This window comes from Argopecten irradians, chromosome 12 (genome assembly GCF_041381155.1).
Source record: "Argopecten irradians isolate NY chromosome 12, Ai_NY, whole genome shotgun sequence".
In the NCBI taxonomy this organism is placed as follows: Eukaryota; Metazoa; Mollusca; class Bivalvia; order Pectinida; family Pectinidae; genus Argopecten; species Argopecten irradians.
Window position 1 is genome coordinate 16,964,452 of NC_091145.1, and position 25,661 is coordinate 16,990,112.

Sequence of the window (25,661 nt, forward strand, 5' to 3'; positions counted from 1 at the left end):
CTCTGCTGTTATAATATATTACACAAGAATTCTTGAATATGTTTGGTGTTGTAACCTCATCTTAAGCCATCAAATCACTGCGCCAGACTGCAAAGCTCTGCTGTTATAATATATTACACAAGAATTCTTGAATATGTTTGGTGTTGTAACCTCATCTTAAGCCATCAATATATTTTCTGATGTTATTGATGCTTTTAAGAAACATTTGGTTTGCTCCGGAAAGGTAGCGGGCCTTTAAGAATAAAAAAAAAATGGTTATGATAAGAATGGCTATCTGTTATCAATTTTTCGTTTGACAGTTAATGGCACCGTTTTCAAGGTTATGGAAAACAATATGATACATGGTAACAGGTTTACGACGCAAAAAAGAAAATAGTATTTTTAGTTGGTTTTTTTGCGCGTCGTAAACCTGTGGTTTGGTCAAACATGTTCGCGAGAAACTTCAACCTCCCAGGAAAACTTGTCTTAGCGACCGCCTCGGCATCAAGATCACCTGCTTAATAATATAAGATCACCAACACAATTTGACCTGTGTATAAGACCACTTAAATATAAATAAATAAAGTCCATTTTTTAAATTTTATGTTCCTTGGGTGGTCTGTACAGATATATTTGATATGTAGCGTTACGGCATATTTAGTATCTGGACCCAGGTATGTCAGGTGTGTGTACTGGAATGAGGAGTACCTAGACAGAAACACTTCATATCAATTCTTTTTTCTTCTTATGGAAAAGCAAAAATATTTACCGCATATTTCAAATAGATTGGATATCATTTCCTATTCAGATACGTATGTTGATTTGATCCAAAAATGAGGTTGAGAACATGAACCAAGCAAACAAATATTTCTCGGAAACTGTGATCGGTTTGATAAAAGTGATGGTATATTTCCTTTGGCGCATCCGCTCCCGCAGACGACAATAAATTGGTACGCCGCTGAGAGACAAATACTTTGGAGAATTCATCTAGTTAACTTTGAAGTATGAGACACCTGGTCCGTTGAGAAATCCGTCACACCTATAAATAGAAAATATATAACACATTCTTATTACAAATGCATCTCTAATGACTTCAGAAAAATAGGTTATCTCCCTTGGCACAAGATATGCGGGAAATTCAGCATCAATCATGGAATTTTAATATGACTTCAAGTTCCCGGAAACATCTACAATCTGTTGAAAAAACCTAAATGATGCTGATATTCACGCTTCCAAGATCCAATACGTCAGTTTGATTTATACATGTTACTATTGAGAATAGACCAGCATAGTTCTAAGCCAAGGACAACCGTCTCATTTAGACCCTTAACATCTATATCGATCTGTCAGGTTCGGAAGGTAATGGTGATGCTATGGCAGTCAATTTCTCCATCAGCTATTCGACAAATTGGGGCAAGGCCAGATAGTACATGTAGGTCTAAATAGAAATCTCGGGGGAGAAAGTGGGGTCAAATATTGGGTATCACGTTGATGAAACCTGTCTTTCCATATACATTTAAAACTGTATTAAAAATGTATTAACAACTAAAAGGGGTATATTCATTTTTATTTTTTTTCATTCCACATCGCCTTTGTGCATCCATGGACATCAAAATTACCGTAGAATGTTGCTGACCATATATATATTCTTATATTGCCTTTGAACCATTTGCCTTACCAATGGACTATTGTAGCTACTTAAAACTATTCCAACAGAATTTACAATAACGATCTAAACTGGAAGCAGACCCGTTGGACCTTTTAGCTCACCGATCTCATTCTAATGATAAAGCAAGTCTATTGGACCTTTTGACTCACCAATCTCAGATGGATGCAGGTCTGTTGGACCTTTTGACTCACCGATCTCAGGTGGTAGCAGGTCTACTGTGCCTTTTGTCACACCAACCTCAGGTAGAAGAATGTCCTTTGGGCATTTTGACTCACCGATCTCAGATGGAAGCAGGCCTATTGGACCTTTTGTCATACCGATCTCAGTTGGTACCAGGTCTACTGCGCCTTTTAGCACACCAATCTCGTGTAGCAGCAGGTCTCTTAGGCCTTTTAACTCCCAATTATACAAATTGCTGGTCATTTCCATGCTTTTTGTGGAGTGTAACTTATGACAAGGGAATAAAATCTGTCTATATAGCCATCTCATCTCACTCATTAAAACCAGACAGGCTTTATTTGGGAGTTATAGGTCTGTGGAGAAATCAGACGTCATCACCCAGATGGACTGTCACTACTTTATGGGGTACAATACAGGGAGGATGGGGGGAGGAATGGGGGTTTATGTTGTGTTTATTGGTGACAAGTGATCTAGGTTCACCTGACATCACCATACAAACAATACAATCTCCTGTCTTATACAGTGTGATTGAAGAGAACATATATTGTCCTCAATACAGAGGGAACCTAACAAGGTTCACCCCTGATAACACAATTAGACTCTTCTAAATCAAACACTAGACCAGTCCATTATGAAATCTTAGGTGTGCCTAAATTTCCCTTTGGAAATATTTATTAGAAATTTCTGTAAAATGCGTACTGTAAATTTACTTATTGTAAGGTAGTCAAATACTAGCACAGTATTAGTGCTGAAATAAATTAGCACAATTCAGCTGTTCAATATTGGAAATACTCTTTTACAAAATTTAGTGCTGTTCATGAATTAGAGTGTCAAAGACAGCACGAAAAGAGCTTAATAAAACTACCGCTAAGATAAGTATGTTTACAGTAATTAAAAAAAAACCAAAAAACTAAGAGGGCCTGTATGCTCACCTGGTTTGTAATGCCATGTTATGTTCTAAATACAGGATGATTGTTTCTTTTCTGAAGGAATTTAAAGACTTACCTCTTAATTCCCTTTACATTATCAGACTCCACTATTTCTGATCCAGGGGGTCAGAGCCAAAATTTTAACAAACTCTGTTCCTCTTATCCAGAGGATGTATCTGGCCAAATGCGGTTACAATCCATGCAGAACTCTATGACTAGTAGTGATTTAAAGGATTTGCCACTATTTCCCCTATTGGGTCCCACCCCTCCTGCCCTGGGGGTGTCAAAGCCAAAATTTATACACACTCTGTTCCCTTTCCCAAAGGATGTTTCTGGCCAAATTTGTTTAGAATCCATGGAGGATTCTGTGAGTAGCGTTTTTGAGGAAATGATGACAGACAGCGTGCCATGACATTAGCTGATCGGCCCTTCGGGCCATGGGAGCTAATTATATAAGCATTATTGTAGTATATAGATGACTTTATGATCCATTATCACGGAATCACAGTTCCAATATCTGTGTTCAGGTACAGGGAGATGTTGTTTATCTATAAGTTAGGGGTACATGTATATAGATATGTTGTTAATCTGTAAACCAGAGGTAATATATATTTTGGTACCTGTTTTTCCATGAAGGTGATTTTTTTTTTTTTTTTTTAAAGGCCCATCATCTTTCCGGAGCAAAATATAAAGGTTTCTTAAAAAACATTAATAACACCAGACAATGCATACCGATTATCTAAAATAAGGTTACGACACCAAACATATGCAAGATTGCCTGCGTAATATATGAAAACAGTGGAGAGTCAATTCACTGTTTTGCCGTCTGGCGCAGTGATAGTCAACTACCGCGCGGTATTTAGGACGACGGCGGGAAACATAATACGACCCGCGTTATGAAAATAAACATTTTATCTATTTTAATCAAATCGTTCAGAAGGTGATGATAAATGTAGTATTAACGGTAAGTTAATAATTTTTAGGACTCTACAAAATTATCGATCTTGTTTTACATTCCCATTTTAAAAATTAAAAGCCGTTTCGGAAAGGTAGTGGGCCTTTAATGTTTCCTCCTCAAAGTGTAAATAACTAGAGTTATCTCCCTTCCTGTTTTTGTATTCTCTTGTCATCAATCAGTCTGCCTACCACATCATTTTTGCTGGATAATTTCCTGTGAGTTGATGAATTGATATCTCTAGATTGCTTATCTTGATATACATGTATATGGTGAATGATAAAAACAACTTCAGGATTTCAATATAAAACAATAATTTATTTGAATTGTTTCAGTTTTATCACTTAAAAGGCCAGGCAACTGGTTGCACACATCATTCCGGCCCAAATTTTACAAACTTGAGTACATTGTTACAGTTACCATAGCGATGTACACTGCTACAGTTACCATAGCGATGTACACAGTTACCATAGCGATGTACATTGTTACAGTTACCATTGCAATGTACATGCTCACATGACACAAGGACATACTTTTGACACTGTGCGTAGTTACAATACCATTTCTGGCCTTGACACCAGCCATCTAGAGCCTTACAAATGCAGACTTAGATCTGGACAGCACCAACTCGGACAAAAAGATCACTTGGTAAAGCTTTTCCAGGCAATACTCCTATAAGAAGTACTACGCTTATCAGACAGAGGCAGCTCTCACACAGATCCAAACAGTAAGTTCTCTCCCAAAAAGTACTTGTTAGACCTAGAAAGCACTTGTTCAGACCTACAGGAACATTGGAATCTTGAGAATTCTTGATCAGAAATTGATACTCATTCAAACCTTACAAGAACTTGTATAAAGTGACTTTCAGGACCGGACAGCCCTTGTTAGATCTATCAGACCTAGACAGCACTTGTTCAGACCTTTAATGTCGAGAACCAGGACTACCAAGCACTTGTTCAGACCTTTAATGTCGAGAACCAGGACTACCAAGCACTTGTTCAGACCTTTAATGTCGAGAACCAGGACTACCAAGCACTTGTTCAGACCTAGACTGCACTTGTTCAGACCTTCACGGTTCCTTTGAACCAGGACTGTATAAGACTGTAAAACACTTGTACCAGACCTCGTTTCTTCACTCTGGCCTAGACCATATTATTATATTGTGTGCACAAACTGCATTTACTGTTGACGTGACTACATTTACAGAGCAACATAGCTTCATTGGCAACAGGATTTCTTTAACAATACCATATAGACAACATGTTCACAATATACATTCCAAGTCACCAGGCTAGCCAGGGGCCAGGGGGGGAGGGGGGGGGGCGAGGGGTAGAGACAAAAGGGGGAGGGACTGGGGGACAGGATATAAAGAAATCCACTCCACACAGCTTGGCAGTGGAAGCACAGAATCTGTTTCCATGGAGAAAAATATCTAAAGAAGAATTACATACAAAATTTAAATTGTAACAGTAAATTGGAAAAATTATCTCTTGAAAATAGAAAAGATAAGCCTTACCTATTTATATAAAATAATAAAACCTCTTTAATTGAAAAAGAAAACCGCTTTCGAATGTTTCTATCAAAAAACTTTTATATTACATAATCGGAGATAAGCAATTTTATATTGGTGTAAGTAATAACACAAAACTGACAACACTGAATTGTCCCATATTGATTGCTAAAAAATGAACTCATTCACCCCTGAAAATTCATAATGGACTGTTCCAGTCTCTGAATACGAAGAGTCCAAATGTGTCTTTAGGGGTGAATGAGTCAAACATACATGACTGAACTCTGAATATAAGTGTACAATGTCTAAGGTTTAATCTCAGATACCAATATTTTGGAATAACTAAAACTATTGATCATTATCCCAGAAGAGAATTTCCAAAAACAATTACAAATATTATTTTACAGTTAGAATTTATAGAACTATGGTTTGGGATGACCTTGCTGTGAACGTGAGATAATGACATAAGTATTACGGCATATAGGACACCAAAAATGAAGACTTATGTGGTTGAATGGTTCAGGGGGTCGATGGCCGAGCCAAACATACAGAGGTTAAAGTTCGTAGTTCAACAGTCATACACTTATTCCAAGCTTACTTCAGAGTATATGTTTTCTTATTCATACCTTCCAACATTTTTCCTTTAGTCACACATTCCATCAACCATCTATCTTACAAAACTTCCATCAAACACTCTCTCTATCAACACTAAATAATTTATCTTTTCTCTCAATTCGTCTCTTTGATCTGTAAAACCAGATTCGGGGAAACAACACAACAAAAATCATCAGAAAATATGCAAATTATCTTGTTTAAAATAGATTCCTATGTTAAACTGATTTTATCGTCTGAAAATTCTCATAACTAAACTTTTATGAGAAATATTCACTTACAATACTCTTAATTGAAAAAATGCCAACAGTTATTGAAAAAAAACCTTATTCAGATATTTATTAATCTGAGGCTTTTTATAACTCCAATATAAAAATTTAAATATTAAATCTATTTAATATATCAACAACTCTTAAATCATCAAAATTTATAGAGGATTTTTAATATTTTGTATTCAACATCTGCTAAACATAGAATTCCAGTAACAATTAACAAAGATTTAAATATTCACAGGTAAAGATATGAATATTCGTATCAACATTTCTATAAATAGTAACAACCATAAAAATCAATATCCACATTTTAAATTTAAGATGAATATTTTGAAAATTTATCTTATATATATTTGCAGTGATTTTTACACAGGAATATTTTCTGAAGTATTGTTGTGTTGTTTCTGCCGTTACATCACCTTTTTACAGAATTACACATGCAACAAAAACATTGTATCACATTTCCAAGTTTATATATATAATTATATATAATAATGATATTGATAATATTTCATATGTGTTGTCATGACTTAGAGCACATTAATATTACATCGCAGTATATATATATATATAGAACATACACAATGTGTAGTTTTGTAACGATACCAACTCAAGGGGGATAACTCCACTCCCTCAACACAGCACTTTGTAAAATGTTTATCTCATAAGTGAGGGGAGAAGCTGGCACCCTGGTTTGTTAAAAGTCAAGTAAATGCTTTAAAAACAAGTTTAACACAGCACAGTGGTCCATCTCTTGTGTTTTTTCTCCTTCTTATGAATATTCATTTATATTCTTATGAAAATTCATTCACAAGCACATTGTTTGATATATCTCATAAATATTCATTTAGAAGTCTGGAGGATTTAATAAGATAGAAATAAAACATGATTGTTGCCAACAAAATAAACATCCTTTGGTTGAAAGCTAAATTGAACAAAACATTGCGTAAGTTTGTCCAGCGAAACAATACCCTGAAACACATGGTCATCACATGACTGAAACTGAGAAAGTCTAAACTTGCTCTGAATAATTCCTCATGGACAAGAAAGAGTTTGCCTTCATTTTTGAATACAGTTTACATGAAAGCTGTTTTCTCTAGAATCCACACAAAATAATTCTATGCATAACGAAAATCATTACACGGTTGTCACAGAAAGTAAGGGATTGTACGTTTTGCCCTCAGGCACACGACTCCCGTGGGCGAGCATCTCTTGTACAGTTGTAAAGTCATCAAATACTTTCTTTCCTTTGTGCTTCATCATTTTACGATGACCTAACTCTACCACATTCACTTCCTTTTTCTCTTCCGTTTCTTTCAGAGTTTCCATTTTAGCTTTCATCATGAGTTCCCTTCGTTTTTTATGGTCTTTGGCTTTCTCTAAGTGTCGTTTCTTGTCCTCTTTAGACCAGTAACGTCCGGTCTTTAATTCACTCATTGCATCATCATCGGTAGTCATGCCACACCTCTCCTCCGAAATCTTTTTTGCTCTTTCTTTGAGCATTTTGTTTCTAATTGGTCGTCTTGTGATATAGCGTGTACCGTCGGGGCGACGTTTAACAACCCATTCCATTTCACCACTGCCGGGAGGCGTGGCATTGCCAGGTGACTGGCCACTAGGTGGCAGTCCATGAGTGGACCCACTGCCACTTGAAGCGTAAGGTCCAGAATTACGTGGCCGTTTCTGGTCCATCTGTTGTTGAAACAGTTTCTGCTGTATCTGAATGGTATGCTGTAGATTAGCCTGGTTTGTATACATCACATCTGCATATTTCATGTACAAGTCCTGTAAGGACTCGCCCATTTTGTTTTTCTGCTGTTGCAGTAGTGGCGTACCAGTAGGTACAGAGTCAGACGGAGTATTGGCGGCTAGAAACGTATCCTCACTAGAGCTCTCGTGGGATCGACACGGAGTCTGTGTTTGTTTCTCCGTATCACTAAGGGACGTCATCGTGGGAACACTTGGTATTGGCGCTAAACACAGCATGGAGTTTTTGAATCCTTTCTCACCCTCATCTGAGGTTTGATTAAGTTCGAGGGTGAGTGGGGTGGAGCGACAACTCTCCCCAGTATTATAAGCACTTGTTGTGGATGCGTCTCTGTCACCTTTATCAGACGAGGCCTTACCACCTATTGTCAATCCCTTTATGGAGCTGGGCAGTGTATCCTTTCTACCCAAACTGTCTATTTGGTCATATAATTGCACATGCTTCATAAACTCAAGGCGTGTTCCCATACGGGGCACAATTCTGGGACTACGGTACGGCGTTTGGTCACGAGGACTCTGTTGTCCCTTGGACTGATCTCGAATGCGAGCATTGGCAAGTTCTTGACACTCAAGCTGAATGTCCTCCATCTCCTTATTTAGAATAGCCAGTTCCTGTTCTATACTGCTCTGAGAGTCTTTCCTCACAAGGACCTCCCCCCCGCGCATTTCCCCACACCGCCGCGCCAAGTCCTCGCGGAATCTCTCACACACGTCCGGAGGAATCATCTGTACCATGCCCTCCTGGTCCACCACCTCTGTAGACAGGAAGCTCTCATCGCTGTAATGCTGCTCATCCTTCAGGTGCTTGTAATTTGGGCGGAATTTTGATGTGGCTGCAGGAGAATTCGTAAACTCGGACTCGTACACGTCCTGTAAAAAGAGAAAATATCTATATTAGCTTTGTCTTGAGATACACAGACACACAGTACACTAATTAACGTTTTACATCAAAGGAAGTTTTAGATTTGGGTCGTTTCTTTTTTTGTTTATTCTAAATACTGAACAGTTTTATCGCTAGAGATAAGGCGGTATATTGGAGAATGCTGACACCACACACATGAAGCAGAAATGAAGGAAAATATAATTTTGAGACACAGCCTTACACCAAGCTTTATTTATGTTATTGTTTTAGAATATTTACTAGTGTAGAGGTGAAAAGGTATATTACACTAATCCCTTAACATCACAGAACCAAGTGACCAATGAGGGCCTTGTCGCTATGACGTATGCTAATTAGATGAGTAACCTCTATATCAGTAGTGTTTTTGTTCATCGTCGCCAAAAATCCACCTCGCCCGACTGTGGTGACGAGATCGGAGGATAACATCATCAGTAATGTTCACAAGTATGGTAATTAATGTATATACTAATTACCATGGTTACACCACATCAAACACATCTAGGTGGGACTAAACACTAACTTAATTCAATGTGAGGTCAAATATGCACATAAATACATACATAATATGCATATATATCATGTATGTCTCAATAGTTTAAAGGCCTTTTTTTATAGAAAAAATTCATTTTTTTAAACGTCGCAGATAGAAATTTTAAGTTTCACTATTTAAATGATTAAACAAACTCAATGTTAATAATTTTGAAAATTCTGTGATCAAATGAAATATGATTTGCTATGTTCTTTCAAGACCTAGTGCTTACATTACTAGCTGCAGTTTATCACACATTGATAATAATGTATGAAAATATTACATTTCACATGAATTGGTTTTTAGAAATACACTAAGATACAATATTTTAATACCCGTTTATTTTCCCTGATGTACTCAAAGTGGATGAGGCATCCAAAGTGTAAATGCTTGTGGTTTGAGAGCCCCAGTCTATCGGTATTATATATATTTCTATCTGTATCACTGAAGTATTAGAGTTCAGCAATATATTAATGTTTTCACTTGACTTTTGACTAGGTGAGATCCTGTATATCTGTGGTAGCAGGTGAACGCTTTATCTGTTGTGTCTGATACAGGCTAGACCAGACTTCCTTTGATGTCGAGATACAGTTTCATCAAACTATTATATATCTGTACATTTACAGTGATACATATCACAAACTGGAAAAAAATCCTGGGGAGATATCACAGAAGGCATATTTCTACTTTACAGAATGATAAATGAATGTATGTAAACCTACCCTCAACCGTCTTAAAACAGATTTATTTTGGGGAGATTTTTTATGTGGTATTTCCTGTCTTTATATGTCATTTTGAAAGAAAATCCGAAGGTAACTTTGCCGTTACTTGCTACAAGATCTAATTTCTGTATTTCATGCGTAGAATTGAGCCAAGATTTCTCAATTTCGTTTGAGTTTAAAACCTAGTGATGCCTACACTGGTATAATCAGTGTAGTGGAAATTCTCTACCTTATCTACAATTCCTCCTACAATAGAAATATATCTGCTTGTTTTTCGTATTTGTCAAAAGTTAAGGACAGAGAACTGTGGCATATCCATCCATCACTACGACATATCAGACACTATCTCATGGTAAACAAGAAATTATCGTCCCAGCCAACCCACTTAACAACACAGAATTCTGTCAAAGTCGAATACCATCAGAATCAACTCCAATTCAGGACAATTTTTGTCATTTGAATTCCAAATCTCCCATCTCCTAGATCACTTTTATCTTTCTTGAATTCTATCAACTTTACAATTCTCCTCAAAATTATCTAAGTAAGGAAATTTTCGTCAAGTCTAAATTGGAAATTGTTCCCAGAAACAAATGAGTATAAAATAGAACTTTCAATGCCTATTTTTTCTTTTAAAAATAAACTACTTTGAAATGGATACAATAAATGTAATATTTAAAGATTTTCTGCAGCTTTTTTCTTCTGAGGTTAGTTTTTTTTGGTGTATTAATGATTAATTACCCTTAAACAGATTCCACCACAGAGAAAATCTGATAACTGAATGATGCACTGTTTGAGAAGTTTCATTTTAATAGAAAACCCCTCTGTATCATGATACAGTATCTGGAATAGGTGCGTTTGATATCTAACTATGGAAAATATACCTACATACCTATAACGAGAAAAGACAGCATCAAAGGCATGACAGGTGTGTTTTTACCTGGTGTACTTATCCTATAAACAGACGGTCGTTTGTCACTACACCATAAACATCATTATATAGCTACCCTTACCTAATGAAACATTACAAACAGAATCAAAATATTTATATTCTGAAATTACAGCTGCTGTTGGCTTTACGCGGTTCAGTGACAAAACCTAACTACGTACTTGGCGACTTAGAAAAAACATCACAACCGTTACATGTTTGTGTGATAATGATATTCAAATTTTAATTGTGTCATGGTGATTGGACAATTAGACTTTATTAGCATAGTTCTTTGGGTCCAATGTGATAGCCTCACTTTCAACATCGTCTTCCCCTTTGATCAGTCTACTACGACTACTATACAACCATTCTATCGTCCCTAGCGACAAACTGTCAGACATTTTGTATAATTCTGCTCTAATTTGTATTCTCTCATATAAGATTTATGACACATTCAATTTTTTTTTCTTGTGCAATAAATAAATTTGAAAGCCTTAACTGATGATTTGGAAATAACACTTATTGGGTTGGATTATTACGTTTGATAAATTAAATGTCTATTTAATAGACTGGCAAATTATCTTTTTCACTTTTGATATTCATTACTTCATGGTAATTTGAACAAATTAATTTCCAAATTATCATAATCAAACATAGAAAATAAACATTGAATAAAACAGATTGATATTCTGTCACAAAGCATGTATACAGTTCATGTGATGTGTGTAACAAAAATGACTTTGCTACAAAAGCTCGGAGCTGATGAAGAAAAAATATAATTATACAAAAGAAAAAAGTTATGAGCTATAATTCTGTGTTTGTTTGAAGTAATCAAAAGGTAGATATGAAATAATATCAACCTGTGAACATGAAAGTATTCAATATAATTATTTCTTATTATACTCTATCTAAAAAAATAATTGTAACATGACTGACAAATCTGTCACAATAATACAAACAAAATCTTCTAAGACAATTTTATCGACCAACACAATCAGCCTAGGATAATTATTTGGTGTACATACCTGTTCTGAGCTCTCCTCGTTCCTCAAACTTTCGTCAGTGCGACCAACACCGCTGTCTTTTTCGTGTTTGTGAAGTGAGTTTTCTGTAGTAGCAGTGTCCGTTGTACCTCCTTCCTCGTCAAAGTGGCCCTGAAACATGAACACTCACGATTAAAATCGGCCGTTATATCAAAACTTTTCATATCATAATTAGTAACCTACTTGGATATCTCGAAAATTCTATTTATAAAACTCTTGTCAATCTTTCAAGAGATATCAATAAACACTCATTTGATAATTATTTGACTGCATGAATTTTGACCTGAAATATTTCATTTAAAAAAAAAAAAAAACCAAACCCAAACATTATTCATATCTGTTATACACAAAAGAAACAATATTATGTACATTCATATGACTGATCCAGAATATAACATCCATTTTCTCGTTGTATAAAGATTACAATCAGCTTTTCTGAAATTCTCTGTGAAATCGATGCTGATTATACAATAGAAAGATTTTTTTCACAATATCCTATATGAAGTCTGCCGTCATCGGAATAAACACAGCCAATAACTACTAATTCTGGAATAATTAACAATCTGGTCAAAGTAGCACAATGAGTTTCAATAATCATAAAAATCACTTTATTATTATATCACAATCATTAGAGAGCTAGCATGCTACATAAAAATATTGAATTTCATGCAAAAGTCATAAAAAACAGAAACACATTGAACAGTTAACACAAAAGACAGGGGTATAACAATAAAACGCTGTACTATACCGACATGTTAGGTTGTGTGACACTGATCGTCATACATTCCTGTAATTATCACACTATTGAAGCATCATTATGGCTTTAAAATCACAAAGACAATGTACCCTCAAATTATAGAAAATTACAAACCATTTTTCTTTGCAGTCGATATTTGAAATAAAAAGAAATCCCGTGTATAGATGGAATTTTCATGATAGCGAAGTCGGAGCATGTAAAAGTTTAAACTGCTACTTCCGAGGTCTAAAACAGGAATGACAAGGTCTAAAACAGGAGTGACGGAAGAGCACAGTAATTTGTTGTAACATCAAAGATGATGACGTCTTATTGGAGCTGTCATTTAACTTTCAAATTAGTGCACAGTGCCCTGGAGCTCTCCGATGACAATGCTAAGTAGGGCCGCTCTCTCTGCTTACTCTCTGGTTTAACAGTTAGAATCAGAGCACCCCAGGCCATACAATATCCATATCTTTTCAAATCTGGTTTTGCATTTTTATCTGTTAATGATTTCAAAGCCATAGAGATATTATTGAGACTTGATGATGATTGGATCAGATTGATTTCTTTACAATCGGTAACAATGGGTTGCATAACTGTGAAATACATTTTTTATTGATCCGCTCATCAATATGATACTATAACAAAGAAACAGTTTTCATAAAAGGCATGAGAAAGATCATACTGCATTATGTAGCCCTGTAGGGGAGATTGAACATCAAAGGGCTGGCATTGTGTCCTTTCTCACCTACACTGTGAAACAGCTAATGAATACTGAACCCTTGGGATCCAGATAAACACTGAGCAAGCTGTTCCGGGGTCATTTCTGATTCATATTCCGTATCTCTTTATTTTAACAATGGCTGATGCTCTAACATTGAATCCTAATTTAATTGGCTGGGAGAGGATACTATAGTCTCGATCATCCAGAACTGACATTTACATGTCATTCCATCTCCCGGGTCAATTAAGTTCAATTAATTTTTTTGTTTCTGGTTTTATATTTCCCTTTGATGTGTTGCTGATGAATGATGTTATTGGCACAAGACCAGGGCACCTTGCATATAAAAACCGAAACCAAACAATGATTCAGACAGTAAATAATTAAAACTCATTAAGTATGCTGCATTGGCGTGTGAATCGTTAACGGATCTATATACATACGATAGATTTACTTAAATAGATTAATGTATACACTGTGGTCGTAGTTCCTCATTCCTTAACTTATCAAACTATCAATACCCACACTCATATTATTTTAAGTTTGGAATAAGTACATGACAATGTAGAATATATCACAAGGCATGCTTTGTCTAAATGATGACAAAAAAAAATATTTATTATATTCATAATATATATATATAGTCTATAACTTTTGAAGCAAGCTGAAAATCTACTGATCAAAATTTAAAATTGTTCAGTCAGTCTACTGGCAAAAATCTTCACAAACACTTTAAGACAGGCAGACAAAATTAAAGAACAAAAGATAAAAAAAAAATGAAAACGAAAAATTAAACATTTAAATTTTATTGCCTTATTGAAATTCAATCCATTAGTTTGACTTATCTAAGAATCTGTGATTTCATTTTGTATTCAAACTAATTACGTTGGCACCGATATACTCAGTCCCAATAGAGAATCTCAACCCCCTCGCGATCTTTACTTTATCGCATGCAATGTAATTAACATGAGAAAATGCCTTCCTCATTTCCATAATTTGTTGTACGAAAATCAAATCATACATTACTGTCGAGCGTGCTTTCCAAGACAAAGCAGTATTCCTGTCTGATTCCTCAACGTAAATTTAAAAAAAAAGTTTACATGCATCTTTAAACACATCTACAGATGTTGAGTTTTAATTTAACGAAAGAGCAATGACCTGACTCGCAGATTACGTATATATTCAAAATCTTGAGCTCTATAAATATGCTCTATCAAAGAGCTATACTATTAGAATCCAAGCATTTATATGAAGAAAAACGCTTCAAAGCTGATATAGATTTCAAAGCAAGGTTAATGAATCATTGTAAAAACGTCACAATTAACGATGATTACATTGTGCTGATTAATTAGGGATTACAGTTTAACAATGAAGCATCCGACTCGTTATGTCCGCTCTACACTAGTTGTGTTTGGTCCAATCTGGCGCTACACAAATTAACACCCTGAGGATGTAGCATGCTGCTAAGTTAGCCAATCAAAAATTATGTTACTGATGCAATTATTAGGCTAAACCATGCAGATTATTTAAGCTTTACATCAATTATGTAACGACTAAAAGCGCTCCCTGGGGGAATGCATGCTGACAACCAGGGTTAAACTACAGATCATGCTAATGGTACGAAATACCAAGGGGAGGCAACAAGACAACACAAAGGTCAAGGACGCGACCTACCCTAGCCAACATGGATGCCATGATTTGCATGTTGTCATGGTGGTGTTTTTCCAGAATGTCCATTTGAAAGTCATCAAGGACGCCATTCTGTTCCTCCATGAACCCATCGTCCAGCTACGGAACAAAGGAATACCACTGGTCAAATATGTCCATTATACTGATCTAAGTTATAGATCTGCTACCTAAGGGAAGATATTCCATTGCTACCATCACTAAAGAGAGTTACCTCCCTTTAAGTATGTTTTTAACATCAAATCTTGGCTGGAGAAATAGAAGATGGACGTCTTATAAATTAAAAAAGATTGAATCCATTAAAGTCCATTTGTGTACATCTGTTATCACACCAGAGAACCCCTGAGCAGTTTTGGAATTAATTTATCAACATGATGTGTGAGAAGGCTACAATGCCACTTGAGCAAGCCGACTATCACCCTTGGTATGTGCATGTCCAGTTCTTGTCAGGGAATGGCTTTGAAGTGCCAAGTCTGGCATTCGCAGGGGCCATCAAACCTAATTGGCTAACCTGAATCTGAACTTTAAAAATGGCTATGTAAAAAATGGCCAATTTATCATAAGAATATGGAATGGTGAAGTCCGGAGAGATCAAAGGAGAATAGCGGCCATTTTCTAACTGTAAATGGACATGTTTTTGTAAGGAATCTTGATGCCCAGTTGGACAAGGTAGAGGGAATACACATCATTTACCACCACCATCCCAGGGTTATTGTAATCACCCCAGGGTTATTGTACCGAGATATCCACTACTGAATCTCTCTCAAAGAAAACTTCTACTTCAAATTTTATTATTATCCTCTTCAGCAGCGTAATTTGGTTTTTGTTCACTGATGAGACATTTTTAAAATTAAAGAACACTTCAGAACTAAAGGAAAACAATGTTGATCAGATTTAAACATCCTCAGAAACCATAACTTCTGATATCAGTTGTTTATCTCCACTTCTATTGATTATGACAATGTAGATGCTGAGTACGTTACAGAAAAGATACTGGACGTGTATGTAGAGATATTGTCGCAGCATCCTTCATCTGATCACATCTTTACATTACACAATAAGAGAATGAGAAAACACTGTTTTCTAGTGTGTGTACTCAAGATCTTATATAATACCCTTTACCAAACTCATCACATTAACTTTTCTGATTTCAAACTCCGTAATTTTTATCACACCGACAAGACCCGTCGCAATACACATCCATCAGATGTTTAGATTTATATAACATACGGACGCCTATCAACATGAAAGAGAAATCATACTACATGGTATGCGTTGAATACCTGATAATTTAAAATAACGACTTTTGATCAAAATTATTTTGTTTCTGTCAAATTCAATTAAATGAAATGAAAATGATGGAGTAAATGGTTCTGACAGGACCATATACAAACAGGGTAATTGAGCTGATGGTTAGAAGTTTATTGGGACCTTAATCAGACATATAAATATTGTACAACGTTTGAAAGAGTGTCATATTTACTGACAAATATCATAAATATGCACCAACCGGCAGCCTCCACAAATATGTACACAGTAACAACAGCAGCAGCAGAGAGCAAACACCGTAAATCATCGATCACTGATGTACAATTAATGAATTGTAAGTGAAATTAAAAACATTACTTCAGAAAATAAACCAAACAGAAAGGGAAAATCATGACAGAGCAAATGTCAATTCTAATTCTTGAAGCAAAGATTTGAAATTGTTTTTGCAAATGGAATAATTCAAATTTTGAATGATGTAAGCAAATCAATATCAACCAATCAAATATCTCCTTACAATCAAAATCAGTACCACCAATTAACCAATTAAGTATCATTTTACAGAATACATTTTACCAGGACAAAGCCATCTGAACCATCAGACAAGGAAAGCCCAAGATAAGTAGATTTGTATAAGATGTTTGATAAGATACCAGAAGTGAATGGACAGACAAATTAGGCGTGAAGCGTGAAACAGACGGCCTGGTCTGGACTCTGGTAGACTGTTCTGGGGGTAAAACATGTGGGATGTGGTTTACCACTGATTAGATGAATTAAGGGATTTTGATATTTCCTTGTTGGTTCCTTTAGGGGCTGGATGTGTTGAGGTTTAACGAGATATGTTTGTTTCTTGTTGGAAACAAATTATCATTGATACCATCTATACCATTGTAGAACCTACAATTTGAGTTATCATTGAGAAATAATTTGCAGTAACTATGACCTTAACCTTTGACCTCTGGACACAAAACTTCAAAGCTCACAGTCCCCATTGACAGTGATAGATGTAATGTCACCTACTTTTTTTAGTTGACACCCCAAGGATTTTCCTAAAACTGTATCCCACCTCCCCCCCCCCACCCCACCATGGCCTGAATATCCCTACCCCCTCAACTTTAACTTAACAACTAACCCCTGACAGCCCCCAAACCATAGGATAGAGATAACATGGTAACAGATTGTTATGGGTGATGGAGTACCGAGAGGGCATTGACACTCCCTGTCCAGAAAACGGCAGGTTTCTTTTAATGGAATCGTATTCTCACAATGACAGAGAGAGTATGACGGTTACTTAGATATTGTCTGAACCTCATTCATCCTTGAAATTTCATAATGGACTTGATTTAGAAGACCCTAAACATGTTTTCAGGGGTGCATGAGTTCAGCATGGTGGTACAAGTGGGTGCAGTTAAAGGACAACACAGTTTCATCCCAAGGATACTCAGAACATTGAAAGACTCCAAGTTTGTAAATGAAAGAAGGAAGTTGACACTATTTCCCCCTGATGTAAATGGGACTTTTACCCAAACATGGTAGATGATAAAGAGTTGACACTATTTCCCCCGAGGTATTGGGGACTTTACCCCACGTGGTAGATGATACTATTTCCCCATGAGGTATAGGGGACTTTTATCTCACCGTGGTAGATGATACTATTTCCCCCTGAGGTATTGGGGACTTTTACCCACGTGTAGATGATACTATTTCCCCAGAGGTATTGGGACTTTTACCCCACCGTGGTAGAGATACTATTTCCCCATGAGGTATAGGGGACTTTTACCCCACCGTGGTAGATGATACTATTTCCCCATGAGGTATTGGGGACTTTTACCCCACCGTGGTAGATGATACTATTTCCCCATGAGGTATAGGGGACTTTTTACTCACCGTGGTAGAGATACTATTCCCGTAGGGTTTACTATTTCCCAGAGGTATGGGGACTTTATCTCACCGTGGTAGATGACATATGGGACTTTTATCTCACCGTGGTAGATGATACTATTCCGAGTATGGGACTTTATCACCGGTGGAGTAGACTTACTATTCCCCCTGAGGTATAGGGGACTTTTACCCCACTGTGGTAAATGATAAAGAGTCCAAATCCTGCACTGTAAGATAAACATTACATCACATCATCCTCATCCAGATTTGCTGCCACTTTAAAATGCAGATTCGAAGAGAAATTTGAATACCACGATTTTTACGGTCACGATAAACTGTAACAACAGAGACAAACATCAAAGAGAGGCTGTCTTCAAGGCTCTCGGATAGAAAGTGTTTTTTTGATTAGATAATTATAAAGCAATGACCAGCCCAGAAACCTGGAGACAGAATTCTTTGCCAGGGGTATTTTGATGCCATGTAAATGATGCAGTTTTGAACTGTGATAAACTGAGATAAATTTGGTATGTAGATGTTTACATGTATGTCTGTATAGCTAATTTCTAGTGATAAAACTGCATAGTTTTCTACAAGACTGTTGTAACAGAATTCTTCACAAAAACTGACAGTTCATTATCTAGATTGTACATGATCTTCACTACGATTTGCGTCACTTTAACTTATATAAAAGGTTTTTAAGAAAACCTTTGGGAAATACAGGTATTTCATCATAGAGTATATAGAGCAAAACTATCAATGTGATATAATGAGTATAGACCTCAGCCAGTAGAGCCTAAAACCCTTACCACTATTCCATAGTGGATCAGTAGAGTACTCATCTCACTATATTTATTTTCCATAGTGGGCCAGTAGAACCCTAATACCACATCATTATAGTGGGCCAGTAGAACCCCAATACCACATCATAGTGGGCCAGTAGAACCCCAATACCACATCATAGTGGATCAGTAGAGTTCCCATACCCCATATCACTATTCCACTGCCGGCCAGTAGAACCCCATTACCACATCATAGTGGGCCAGTAGAGTTTCCATTACCCTATATCACCATTCCAGTGGGCCAGTAGAACCCCAATACCACTACATCATAGTGGGCCAGTAGAACCCCAATAACACATCATAGTGGGCCAGTATAGTTCCCATTACCCCATATCACTATTCCAGTGGGCCAGTAGAACCCCAATACCATCACATCATAGTGGTCCAGTAGAACCCCAATACCACTACATCATAGTTGGCCAGTAGAGTTTCCATTACCCCATATCACTATTCCAGTGGGCCAGTAGAACCCCAATACCACTACATCATAGTGGTCCAGTAGAGTTTCCATACCCAATATCACTCCAGTCGAATCTGATACTTTTACATCCCTATCCAAATAGTGGTAAGTAAAACCTTTATACCACTGCATCATTGTGGACCAAGAGAGCCCTACATTACTTTACATAGTGGACCAGGAGAGATTTCATAAGCCTACCGTTAATCATAATTTTATAGTTGGCCTTGGGACGTCCCCATACCCCTATATCAACATCGAACACTACTATTCCAAAGTGCCTCCAAGCTCTGGAGCTCTCAACACAGGACTAATAGGTCTCAGTCATTGTACAGCCAGACTTTCTAGCCTGGCGCCCCAATGTCATGCCTACAATAACCATAACTCCAGTTACCTAACATGTAATACAACGTTTATAAAAAGATTGGTATGAAGTTATGTCAAATAGCCTATCACTTTTCTCTACCGCATCATCCTCTCCCAACGCATCCCTAAATATCCATCATCATTACTTCCTAATCATGCTAGTGTTACAGAAAGAATTCTACCTACTTCTTTAACATCTTCAAAAAAAGCAATTGCCATAAAAGAAAAAAAAGTCAGTGAAGATATTCTGAGTTGGGGGTAAAAAGTGAAATAGTATTTTGCCCCAGGAAGATTGTAGACCACACATCCCGACTTTAATTGACTTATCATCCACAGATAGGACAGGTATAATACACTCACCGTGGCAACCAATCACTTCTCATATTCCAAACCTCTGCTTGACCCAGACTCTCAAGTATTGTGGTTAGACAGTTAAGGTTATCTGTGACCAAGATTACAGCAATTGTGCTGACCTTTCAAAGCTAATAGCAGCCTGATTATTCACTTGCTTATATATAAACAATCTCCAAGATATTTTCGGTGGGCTTTGGACTTGGAGCAGAATGGGAAATTGGTAACAAGAACAGTCAGGAAATTGATATTGAAAGTGTGGAAAGCAGGGTAATTGTGTGTATGAATAGCCAATATTCTGAATTAGGAACCAGTCAGAGAAATTATAATCATCTAGTTTCCCCCAGCACACCTGATGCAAGCATTCCACTGATAAATGGCTTCAAAACTACTGCAAATGAAATGGTCAATATTTCTTTCTGATTTTTTAAACACAGATCTATTTCAAGAATCAATTTTTAGATAGCAGTATTTTAAAACACATCCCTAACTAGTAATCAATGTTCCCAACGTGTTATTAAATTGTTAAACGTTTTGAATCAGCAGTTACCTCCCCTGTCTTTATTTATGATCATGGTTCCAACACAAGTTGGTGTGGTATATGATTACCGTACAAGACTTCATGGGGATAAATATAAAGACAATTACCTTTAGTTTAGTGGAGAATTTCAAGGACAATGTGGCAACGTTTTGTGTAAGGAATATCTCCTTTATGACCTTGCGGAAGGACAAGTACAAGTCCCAACGCAGGAGAGGTATTTTACCAACTGTAAGATGCAGCAGACGGTAAAGATGTCAGCTAGGGTGTTATTTATCAAAACTTATTGGAGTGCGCTTCCGTATTGTTTACCAATGTCTCCATAAAAACAAGACATGCAGATATTGATCCTTGGTACACTTGGGAAATCTAAAACAAGTTTTAATGACTAAAACAAGAGACATGTTTCCAACACATTTATGTAAGCAATTTAGCTACGTCTATTGATCTGCAAGCTTAAAAGATTTTTGGCATTTAAATCTGTAGGAATGAGATGAAAGGATTTTTTTTTTTGGAAAGATTGTTAAAACAAAGAAGCGTTCTATGTAAAATTCTTCTTTTTCTATAAATATCTTAGGTACAGAAGGGATAGATTTATTCTATAAACTTTGGCAAGGATCATTACAAGATATTTCCAAACTGAAATACTAATCATGGAGTCCCAATATCATCCAGACACAGAACTCTAGGAGCCAGTACACCTCACCTCTCCAAGTCCTACAAACATACGTTTCAATGACTCAATGCCATTGTTATTGTTCATGAAGAACACTATCTCTCTGATGTGCTGAAACAAATGGCCAAAACTCACACTGGGGAAATAAAAGCTGTCATGTTTGGGAGGTTTTCTGACCCCCAATTATAGCCAGCCAGGGTAGACAGCCAGGGTAGGAGCTGTTGTGATAACCCCTCCCAGTCCGTCTTTGAAGTGTAATGAGGCAGATGAGTGCTTTGATGTAGCCATTGCAGACTGATTAGTTACTCCAACACCAGTTGTTTGGTCAGCGCTGCCAGTTTATACACCCTAAACCTGCTCAATCACCACTCGGACATATTGACCAGTGGCCAGTTACACTCTCTGGCCACCTCTAACAATTGGTCCTCATTATCACTTGTTGATACTAACGGTCAGGTTTTGGTACTGAATTCATTAGAAGGCACACTTTGCCTGACCTGGATGCTGACAGATGCTCTGTTTGAAATCCTTTGATGTGGCACCTTACTATCTACTAGGGTCAGCCAATCACTAATTTTCCTATACAATCTTATCTTAAGGTAGTCTTGTCTAGTATTGTACTGATCAACACCATTTTGTATGCCAATCTTATTCAATGTCCTTGCCAAATTTACAAGAAATGTTCTTTGGGACTTTGGTGCTTCCAACAAACCTTATATTCTTGTCGCTGTCGCTACTGATAATGACAAAAATAAACTTAACATAAATTGTAACTTCTTGGTCTTCAAAGGTAATCATGGTACTGTACCTCATGACATGTTTAGAGCCTTTGATGCCTCAGTCACACTTAGGAACCTTGCTCTAGCTTCATCAAGTTTCTTTAACATGAATTTCTTCAATTGAAACCCTTTGGAACATTTAGGATGTTTTTTAAATGTATTCAATGGAAAGTGTCTCTATGAAATTATTTTCTTTTTTCTTCCCCCCCACCCCCCCCCCAAATTAAGTGAAATGAAGTTAGCTGAAGAATGTTATTTTGTCTGTGTAATGGGGACAATGCCAGGAGAAAAGTTTGGTGTCGCTTTAAGGAAACAGAAAATATCAAAATGTGAACAAACCATATGACTATTGACTACAATGCCAAGGTCCACACAGACACAATACATTCACCATAGAAACACTTTTCTTCTGGAAACAATTGTTTGGCATTCCCTTTGAAACCTTAGCTGCTTGAAGAAGGCATTTGTGTGTGTGTAAATATATATCATTGGTATAACAATAGCATTAACAATCACCCATAGAGCCAAGGACAACAAACACAAGTCGAGGACAAAACGATGCACAATTGATGTTCTGTCAATGACATGCAGATGCACAGATAAGCCAAAGAGAATGACTTACAGCCATATGTACATTTAGACATTTCAGATGGACAAATAAGCAGATCATCTCCGAAACGAACACAGTAATGATCGGCGGTCTGTGGATACTGGCAGTGTTTCGGCGCTTATAATTGTTATGGCGAACCTGGAAAACGAGTCTGCCAGCTGACTCAAAGTGCTTACAAAGCTCAACATTACGAAAATAAACTCCAAACTCTATAAACCTCTTCTGGAAGAAGCAACAACTACATACGTTTGGGCTTGTGTTTATCTAGGCAGGGTAAGGGAAGCTGGCTGATGTCTGGAAATATGGGATGTTCCCATGTAAAAAGAAGACCCGATCAGTACATGTGAATGTAGGGTCAAAGTGCGGAGGTTGGAGAAGCCATCATGCCGAGCAAACATTGGTGTTTCGGTATATAACTAAACCACAGAGCACCCAACAAAAGAGAGTCCAAAAAGACTTCTTCAAACATTTACCAGATGTGGACAAAAATATCCAATATCAGAAAGGTTACACAACACAGGAAATATCTGCCTTGATAACTCTCAAGCAGAAAGACTATACCCACTGTACAATGGCAAATACACAACAGGTTTGTTTATACATTCCTTATCAAACAAACGTTTGTTTAAAAACATCTATGAAATCTGTTTTTTCTATCAACCATGTGTCATCTTACGAAGTAGTGTGGTTTTGATATTTTTTATCTATATTTGTTCAGTGCGTGGTTAAGAACAGAATGTACACTTGTGGTGCTCATTGAACTATTTCGGGGTTAATGTTCTATAAAATCCAGATGGCAATTGCGATTTCTCCATTCTTCACAATTTCTTTCCAAGCTTCATTAAATTTACACCATTAAATTTGTGTCCATGTTGTGTTTGTTTTAATTTATGCCTTCTGATCAAAGCCTTCTTTCTGCTTCTTTCTTTTTTTTAATTTAAAGCTCCGTAAGGTAGTTCTGTAATTCTAAATTATGACTTCCACCACTGAGCTGAAAGCCAGCTTAGTGAAATTGCGCTGCAGCAACAAAACCTTAGAAATGATTGGATTTCATGTTACAAACCATTCCATTAAACCAATTATGAAGAACCCCAGGATTCAGATTCAAAATGGCTTTTTACAACACCAACACATAAATGACACTAATTGAAATCTGTGTCAATGAAACTCTTTGAAAATCTCTAGAATGTTGTCATCGCTGGTTGCCATGGTAATGACTCTTACCTGTAGCTGGGCAGGTCTGGCTAGAAGCAATCGAATGTCTGTCCCTCTCTCCGAGAACAGTTTGATGGCTTGTTCTCGGCTTTGTACATCTATGCCATTAATCTAAAGAGAAATCAAAGAGAAATTAAAACACATTAATACGCAGACCTGTTTTTATAAAAATCAAGACATTCATCCAAGTATGGATTACAGGAAATGCCAAAGGAATGGTTTTAATGACTATTATCAATTTAGATTTGAAATACAACACAATTAAAAGGAACAGAAATAGGAGAATCCTTTTAGTTTTCTACATTTCATCTCCTGTAACCTAGATCATTAAGTTTGATCAATAACGTGAATTAAAGATTCTATCACCAGCGTAATGCATATATCTCATGATTGTCTAAAAAATGAAATAATCAAATATACAAAATGATCTAAGAACCCTTCTGCGAAATACATCTATTTTTATCGACACGTTATATTGAATAAAATGTTGGGGTGGGTTTTTTTAGGAAAAAAAAGAAAAGAAATACTAAGTGTTTCAATATTATACATTTCAAAAGATCTCTATTAATTAATACATTCTAAGTACATTGTATCCCATCAACCCTTTTCTACCATGACCTCTTCGTCTCATTTCCATAGGCTATAGTGAGATATTTCCTATTCTGTCATACAGTAAAGACATTCTTTAACAAAAACTTCTATTAATGGGTTATACAAAACTTTTCCTATTTTAATTGCTTAACGCTGTTGGTCACACGAGTACAGATTATTCATCAAGGCCAACAGTGTGTATTTCCGATGTAAATTTATTTCAAATTCATTTTTAATCCAGAAAAATTCAATTAAAAGCTTTTAAAAATACATTTTTAAATGATGTCACATAATATTACAAAACAATAAAAATCAATTAAATTGAGAGCTGTGAGCATTAAGGCTGCGACACAGCAGGAGTGTCTTGGTCACCGAATACAAAAAATATATCTGGTTAATAGCGACGATTGTAGATGTTTACGTAGCAACAGAAATGTCTGGTACTTAAAAGCAAGCCTTAATCGCCCGGAGAACAATGTATTTGGAGCTATAAAATCCATATTGATTTTGTAAATAATAGACAGACACAATGAAATCTTCTTTGTAACATCCTGAATTACATGTCCTACAACATATCAAAGCTGTGTGTATATCAACTTTGCGCATTGGCTATTAGCGCTTGAGACTTTGGTGCTTTGTACCAATTCTATAAATGGGTCTATCTCCTGTGATTGGGTAGGTTGGTCAATCTTGTGATGTTCGCACAGACATATTGGTGATTTGTTAGGGTGTTGACAATCAATTTGTTGAGTAATTATTACGCTATCGTCGGTAGCCTTAGGTCTCTATTAATACTACTTCCTGTCTATGTCACCAGGTGGCGCCACACATCACTGCCATCAAACGGGAATGACATTGTGTGGCAATGATACCACACAAATGCTCTCATGCCAATAATTTTGTCTGAAATGTTTATACAACCCCAAATGTCTTCAAGCGTATTTTGCCTCAAGTAT

General features: G+C 36.5%; 1 protein-coding gene across 6 annotated transcripts in view; it reads right to left on the reverse strand.

Moving 5' to 3' along the window:
• Positions 1-4,009: 4,009 nt before the first annotated feature.
• LOC138304642 (E3 ubiquitin-protein ligase PDZRN3-B-like) overlaps positions 4,010-25,661 on the reverse strand; it is a 170,700-nt gene continuing 149,048 nt past the window's right edge. For 5 of the 6 annotated variants that reach the window (XM_069244817.1, XM_069244821.1, XM_069244822.1 and 2 more), the window contains 4 exons: positions 24,124-24,225; positions 15,125-15,238; positions 11,976-12,104; positions 4,010-8,743 (listed from right to left, as the gene is read on the reverse strand). In XM_069244817.1, coding sequence (XP_069100918.1) covers positions 7,244-8,743; positions 11,976-12,104; positions 15,125-15,238; positions 24,124-24,225 — 1,845 coding nt within the window. In that variant the 3' untranslated portion in view covers positions 4,010-7,243. The remainder of the gene's footprint in view (positions 8,744-11,975; positions 12,105-15,124; positions 15,239-24,123; positions 24,226-25,661) is intronic. The other variant, XM_069244818.1, reaches the window with a different exon arrangement.